Source organism: Octopus bimaculoides, chromosome 11, assembly GCF_001194135.2.
Source record: "Octopus bimaculoides isolate UCB-OBI-ISO-001 chromosome 11, ASM119413v2, whole genome shotgun sequence".
Lineage (NCBI taxonomy): Eukaryota > Metazoa > Mollusca > Cephalopoda > Octopoda > Octopodidae > Octopus > Octopus bimaculoides.
Window position 1 is genome coordinate 33,862,927 of NC_068991.1, and position 8,306 is coordinate 33,871,232.

General features: G+C 33.6%; 1 protein-coding gene across 2 annotated transcripts in view; it reads left to right on the forward strand.

Moving 5' to 3' along the window:
* LOC106882637 (uncharacterized) overlaps positions 1-8,306 on the forward strand; it is a 99,914-nt gene that overhangs the window by 36,525 nt on the left and 55,083 nt on the right. Inside the window, exons 3-6 of one of the 2 annotated variants that reach the window (XM_052971682.1) lie at positions 1,111-1,266; positions 4,292-4,388; positions 4,646-4,764; positions 6,057-7,508. In XM_052971682.1, the coding sequence (XP_052827642.1) occupies positions 1,111-1,266; positions 4,292-4,388; positions 4,646-4,764; positions 6,057-7,508 (1,824 nt within the window). The remainder of the gene's footprint in view (positions 1-1,110; positions 1,267-4,291; positions 4,389-4,645; positions 4,765-6,056; positions 7,509-8,306) is intronic. The other variant, XM_052971683.1, reaches the window with a different exon arrangement.

Consider the following 8,306-nt stretch of genomic DNA (forward strand, 5'->3'; position numbering starts at 1 on the left):
AGCCATTCTTCTATCCCAAGTTTCCTCATTGACCACCAGATAAGGGATCGGGGGACCCTGTCAAAGGCTTTCTCCATGTCAACGAAAGCCAGGTACAGAGGTTTATCCTTGGCTAGGTATTTCTCTTGCAACTGTCTCACTAGAAATAAGGCATCAGTAGTGCTTTTACCTGGCACGAACCCAAACTGCATCTCATCTAAATTGATTCGCTCCCTAATTAGTTGGGCTATGACCCTCTCTGTAACATAACGTTTCGGCTGATATACCCTCCAGCCTTCACCAGGTGTCTTGGGAAAATTTCAAACCTGGGTTCTCATTGCTAAGGTATTTTTCGATGTTGTTATTATTAATTATTATTATTCAGGTCACTTCCTGGAATCAAACTTGGAATCTTGGGGTTAGTAGCCCACGCTCTTAATCACTATGCCATATGCACGGGCATATGGCGTAGTGGTTAAGAGTGTGGGCTACTAACCCCAAGATACCTTAGGAATGAGAACCCAGGTTTGAAATTTCCCAAAGACACCTGGTGAAGACTGGAGGGTATATCAGCCGAAATGTTATGTTAACAACAAGATGAGGACAAATATCCGTCAAATATAAATAATGTACATAATTCCTCATTTCTTAAATAAAGAACTGTATTAAAGCAAAGTTGTTGATGAAGAGTACCTAAGGAAAGGAAGAGGTATAAAGTAGTAGTGAGATCTGATCTTATTATATCAACACCAAAGCTTTGTAAGCAATGAATTTTCTTCTCCCCTTTTGCTGCTAAAATAAACAGTTTTTACCTTCCTTTCCTTTGCAGAAATGTTTCCCTTTGGACTTCTCTCTGTTCATATATCATCTCCATGTACTAACCTCTAACAGTTTGAATTAAATTGGATTTTGTTTTGTTTAGTTGGGGGTCAAGGGGCTCATGTAAATTACTCTAGAGTTAGGTTAATTAGTCCTTACTTTCTATCAGCAAAGAGTTTTTATCATCTTAACTGGGTCTTTTTTTATTATTAATTAATTTTTTATTTTAGGATTCATAAAAAATTTTTTAAAAAAAGAAGAAAGATTTGGCTCTTATATTAATATTTCTAACATATACTTAACATATAACAGGATATGGCTGCTGACAATGATGAGACCAGGCCTAATAAAGCTAAAGTGAGTTACGAATATTTTGACCCTGGAAATCATTGGTGTCGTCATTGTAATTTGGTAACTGGAAACATCTATGAGCTATTTCACCATCTTCAGTCAAAAAAGCATAAAGCGGTATGTTACATTTTAAGTTCTAATTTCTTTCAGGTGAAATTCTTCATATTAGTTCTTTAATGATTTTGTTTAGAGAAGTTTTAACTCATTTTTTGTTAATGTTAAGTGGGTGGGCAGACCCTGTTTGAAGATGGAGTGTTCGTTGGGGGAAATTTGACAGCTACAACAGTAAGTTAAGCAAATATATATCAAGTATATTATGAGTTTCTGGAATGGTTATGTAAGAATAAAATAACTGATATTAAGTAAAATCAAGAATCAGATGCCTACTCTTACACACATGAGTTCTTGTAGGTAAATGTTGACTATCAAAAGATTTATCAGAAAATGGTACAGTTATTTGTTTTACATTTTAGTAGATAAAGTTACCTTGACAGAAACTGAAGTGCCTGTGGAACCATTTGAAAACATGAACTATAGATCTATTTATTTCTACATCTATCTATTATCAAACGAAAGTGAAACTTAGTTTTACATACTTTTACTGAAGCTCACCAATCATTTCCTTATTTACATCTATTATAAAATGAAAGTGAAACTTAGTTTTACATACTTTTACTGAAGCTCACCAATCATTTCCTTATTTACATTCATCATCTGGTTGAGCTTGCTTGGACATTTCAATCCTGCATTAGTTGGAAATCTTTGGGGAGGTATTCAGTGTCTCTGATGAGTTGATCTATGTGGGTTGTGTTTGGATGACCTGTTTGAGTATGGCCATGCTTTAGCATCCATAACAGTAGGCCACTTGCCAGCTCTTGTTTAGCTTGCTAGCAATGTCCCACAAAGTGCAAGCACCTTTCCCTTATGATAATGGAAACAGGCAGATCTCCGTACAGTTGTTTCTTGGTGGATGCTGTCTAGAAATCAACCCTGTCAGACAACAGGACGCTTATAAAAAAAAAAAAGCTGGTATCTAACTAGATGGAACTTACACCTGAATGTTAACAGCAGTCTTTAACATATCTTATTTTACATAAATTTAGTAAATCTGTTCAAGCAAATTATTCAGCGTTATCTTACCTCTAATCATATTCTTTATACATATGATTTTATACAAATTTAGAATATTTATTAATGTAGTTCTCACATTCTACTTTCATCGTGAGGACTCTTGCAAATAAGGCTTTTGCAAACTTTGTAATTTTGGATATTTTTGTGTAAATCAATCCAGTATCCTAGATAGTGCTAGTAATTATCATAATAATAGTAGTAATTATTTCTCCTAACATTTGCATATGGCCACAAATTGAGCCACATGCCCTAATATTACAGTGATAATATTAGGTTGTCAAGTATGAAATTTGTAGTAAGGTATATGGTAAACTTTGAGAGCTGCTCATTTTGCGCCATTATTATATTTTGACAATCTTTATTCTTTGTTAGAAAGCTGACACATCTATTTCTTTATTCTACCTCATTTTGCGCTTTATAAAGTATTTATAAATCGTTTTTTGCTATTTTTCTTTAGAGATGGATAAGTTGGAAATTCATACAGTTTTGAAATATGAGTTCTTTCTTGGAAATACAGCATCACAGACAGCTCGGAATATTAATGGAGTATTTCATTCTAATGTTATTACACAGCAGACAGTATCAAATTGGTTTGCAAAATTTTGTTCTGGTAACTTTGACCTCACAAATGAGCAATGTGGTCAACCAGAAACAAAGGTGGATAATGACAAACTGAAAGCCACCGTCGAGTCAGATCCATCTCAAAGTGCCCGTGTATTATCGTTGTTGTTTGGTGTTAGCAAGCAAATAATATTGACTCACCTAGTTCAAATCGGTAAAGTGAAAAAGTTGGATAAGTGAGTTCCACATGAACTCAGTGAAAATCAGAAACAGCAACATATGGAAGCCTGCATTATGCTACTTTCTTGTCACAAAAATGAATCATTTTTGAATCGAATTGTAACATGTGATGAGAAATAGATCCAATACAACAACCGTAAATGTTCAGCACAATGGTTGGACAAAGACGAGCCACTAAAACACAGTCCAAAAAGCAAAATTCATCAAAAGAAGCTGATGGTGTGTGTTTGGTGGTCTGGTACAGGTGTGATCCATTATGATTTCATTAAACCTGGCTCATCAATCATGGCCGAAGTATACTGCAGTCAACTGGACCAAATGATGCAGAAACTTACCAAAAAAAACAGCCTAGATTAGTCAACAGATCCACTCCTATTTTATTGCAAGACAACGCCAGACCACACATCACAAAAATAACATTAGTGAAACTACAGGAATTGGAGTTGGAAGTTCTCCATCATCCACCATACTCACCTGATCTTGCCCCCACTGACTACCACTTCTTCCAGAATTTGGATAACTTTTTCATAGGAAAAAAAATTTAATTCCGACAATGCTGTAGAACAGGCCTTCCAAGATTATATTGACTTTAGATTGCCAGGCTTTTACAGTTATGGGCTGGACAAACTACCGCTGAAATGGCAAAAGTGTATTGACAATATGGGTGCATACTTTGATGAATAAAACTATCCCTTGTATTTATAAAACAGCAAACTTTTTTTTCTTTTCTTACAAATTTCATACTTGATGACCTAATAATGGTAATGACGATAGCTTCTGACATAGTCCTAAGGCCATGTTGAGTATGAGAATAGTCGATTAAGTTGTGTCAGTGTTTTACTAATAGTTATTTAAAAATGCTAGTGTCAAGTGAATCAGCATGTTCTCATGTCTACTAAAAATATATCACCTTTTGACAGTTAGAAATCCTTCATGTTGTTATTATAATCCACACAAAGAACCTTGCAAACCAGATACAAAAACAAAATGATAATAATGATGTCTTTTAATTTAATTTAACTGTATTTTATTTATGGTAGTTTTATACAGAAGATACACAAAGTGAAAATAAGACAAAAGATTCACATCACTTATTCTAAACAATTTGACTAAAATTTTAGGGGCTGGGGTGGAACAGAAAGCTTTCTATAAATTTGTGTGTTTTGTCTGTCTTTAAGTAAGATAATTCTAATAAACTTCCTTCACCCAGAAACTTGATCACTATGACCGTCCTTGGTTACCTGAATCCATAAAGAATCCTAGTAATAAACCAAAGATGGGACAAGTCCAGATGGCACCTATTAAAGGTATTTTGTTCTTTTTTTTTTTTTTGCCATTTAAATAGAGACCTTTCACCTAGTTTATAACGCCTTTAACTAAATATTTTATCATCAACCTTACATTCATTGTTAATGATTCTGGAATAATTTTATCAATCACAGAAATCTGTGTGAATATATTCGTGAAAAACAAAATTAGTTATAAAATACATCTTCGAAGTAGTACCAGCTTTTTCCTTTGTTAATTTTTCTCCTTTGAAAATGACAGTTTTCATCTATTACAGGTGTGGAGTTTCTCATGTCAACTCATGCTTTTTATTGCACTTTGTGTAAAGAATTTTCTGGTGATGTTCTCTGTGCTGAAGCTCACTTAAAAAGTGACAGTCATAATACAACTTATCAGGTTGGTATGATCATATATTTTAGAAACATATGGTCTGTGGCTTTCCTATTTCTGGACAATATTTCTAGTATTGTTGCTGCTGATACCACAAATCTTAATCATCATCAATCTCTCCACCCATCAACTAGCACTAAAGAGGTTTGTCTCTCATAAGATTAAAGTGCTCTTTCTACCCAGTGGCCCCCTCCATTAATTCCTTCCTCCCCTCCTCTGCTGCACCTTCCTTCCCATCTACCTCACCCCTTTGGTCGTCCCTCTTAATAACTTTACAATGCAGACTGGGTGCATTTTATCATGCCACTAACATGAGGGAGGCTGCCTACAAGAGAACTGAAAAGTCCCCTTTAATCTATGTTAACTTTGTTCATGCAGTCCTTGCACATACTTAACATACTTTGTTTCCGTATAAGCTTAAATTTTTCTCTTGAATATCCATGGAAATGCTTTGTGAAGTAAGTTTTAATTCGCCTAAATTCAAATAAAACAAATTAAATTAAGTTGATGCACTTTCAGATAAATATAGTAATATAATATTAGTTATAACATACGCATGTTTACATCTTATGAGTTATGAACAACAAAAACAAAACTGATTTTTTTAAAACCAAAGATCTTTATATGTAAATAAAAGCATAAAAAATGTCCAGATATGAAAAATGTTCATATTCAAGGAATGTCTGCATGGTATTAACTGACATTGTATAGAATATGATAACTGAATCCTAAGATAGCAACATGATACTGTTTCATCATTTGACATCATTATTCTCATTGCTTTAATTTCCATTTTGCTATATTTTCATTGGTTGGGCCTACAATATTACTCTTCCTTAATATCTTTGAGATTACACAAACATCTATTTTATGACACTTAGTGCTATCTTAATTACTTCTTCTCATATATCCATTGTTCTATTTTGTAGGTATCATTTATTCGTTACATATCTATACTAGGATAGTTCCCTCTTCTGTACACATAATTTGTTGGTGCTAATTCCTAACCATTTCCTTAGCTCATGTATTTACTGTATATTCAAGATTTTCTTTTAAAATTTTTTATACATTTTTCCATTTCATATTTTCTTTAATATTTAGAAACATAGTATCCTGTTTTTAAAAATTGTAACATTTCTTTAATAAAAAAATTTGCTTCATTTTACCATATTATAATGTTCAGCATATCTTGTTTCAGTCCTTCTTTGATTTGAATTTAACTTAATCATAACTTTACTCTTAACATAACTGATTACCTGTAAGAAAAAAAAAAGATAAATCTATAATGTACTTTTCAGAAACACATTCAAGAAAATCCATATTATGAAAAGCGGTTAAACCTTGATAAAGCAGCAGGTCTTCAGTTTTTCACTTCTGATAAAGGAGAAAAAAGGAAAAACACTGAAGACAGTGAAATGGAAGAAAGGAAAGATAGTTTTAAAAAAATTCAACATGATTCTAAAGAAAAATTTTTAGAAGTGAATAAAGAGACAGAAGCTTCGTCAAAGGATTTAATAAAAGATACAAAGACTGACTCTGAAATATCAGCTGAAATTTTTTCTGAAGAAATTCAGAAAGAAAACTTTGAAAATAACAGTAATAAGAAAGCTGGAGTATCTTCCAGTTGTGAAAATAAACAAAAGAACGAACAAGATGAGACGAAAGTAACAGTTTTGGAGGCAAGTTCTGCAAAAAACAAAATTTTGGATCAAGCAAAATCATCTGTTCAAAGGTCAAAGATCGCAATTAAGCTTACTGGTAAAACAGTCATAAAGCCACTTCAGTATCCTGTGTTACCACCTTCAATACCTGTTGGTAAAATGCCTGGTCGACACAAAAAGCGAAGTGTTAAAGCTGGTTTTGGTAAGAAAGTATGGCCAGTCAAGGAAATTGAAAACCAATTATCACTTGATGACTTCTTGACATGTTCAAATAACCATGGTAGTGTCCCAGTCGTTTCAGATATAGAAACTGATGAAGAAAGGACTGATATTAAAATAACAAATATTAACACTTCTAGACAATCAGCTGATACTTCGATTCTACAGGAATCTATTGATAATACTGAAAATAAGAAATCTTCTCAGAAATCCTTGCCAGAATCTTACACATCTACAACTTCTGTCTCTGTTACCCAAATGTCTAGTAACTGTCTTCTCCCAATTGATGTTTTAGCAACAGCACCTCCCCCACCTCCCCCACCAGTAAATGCTTATAAGAATTCAAGTAATGTATTTGGGGATACTGAAAATTCTGATGTGTATACTTTTCCAGCAGTTGACCAAAAATCAATTAATATACATGAATTAAACAAATGGAGTGAAGCTAAGATTATTTCTGAAAGTAAAAAAGGAGCAAGAACTTTGTTGAACCAACAAGAATATGAAACACAAATGGCAGTATCTACTGGTGTCAGTACCAAATCTGAAGAGTTTTCAGCAGAAGATCTTGATGATATGAGACTCCTAGGTATTGATCCTGCTTCTCAGGTTCCTATGGCAGAAGTGCGCCCACCACCTTCACTTCTCTCTTTAACAGCACATAACATGACTAATGGGGATCATAAAGTTAAGAGTAAACCCATCAAAGACAAAAACTGTGTGGGCAATAGTCACAATGTTTCTTTTGTAGATAATAGTACCATATGTGAAAAAGATGGAAAACAACTAGAATCTGAATGTTTGGTTTCTTTTGATGAAAACAAAGAGCAATCTCCTGATGAACCTTCTCAAGTTTGTTCAGAGACTGGGGTAAGTAATCTAAGTTGATTTATTTACTGGGAGTAAATGCTATTTACTTATAGCTGGTTATGAGTAGGCAGTACTTGTCTGTGATAATTGTCAATGATGTTGTTTATCCTTCAAGCAGCCCTGAACAAGCATACCTATTGTCAAAAACATTCAAGTTGTGTCTATCTTGTATTTTTGTATATCAGAGACTCCATTGTCCACTGTGACTTCTTTTAAACAATATGGTATGATTTGAAGGAGATTTGGCTACTATTTCTACTAGGTTGGACATGATGTACAGGCTCCCTCATTGGTATTATGTATATAAACTATAAGAATTATTAAGTAATGTATATAGCACATATGATATTTGCTGAATGAAAATATGAAGCAAATGTGATGAATGCTGTATGTATATTACAGCTATCATAACTGGAATGAGAGTAAACACTAGCTGTAATCATGGATGGGAAGGGGTTGTATAGAAACTATTACTGCTGAATAAGAATCCTTTGCCATTATAGTTACATTATCTAATTATTACATCAAAAATCCAATCAAGTGTTTTTTTATTTTCATATTTTCTTCCTATTTACCTATTGTTAACCCAAGTAAAGAATATTTTTATCCCACTTGTTTTTGAAAGTGCAGCGATGGCAGATGATTTCTTCACAGGAAACATCATTGTTTCTAATTCTAAGAGCTTTTTCATGTTAAGCACACACGTACACACAAACACACGCGCACACACACACACACACACACTCTCTCTCTCTCTCTCTCTCTCTCTCTCTCTCTCTCTCTCTCTCTCTCTCTCTC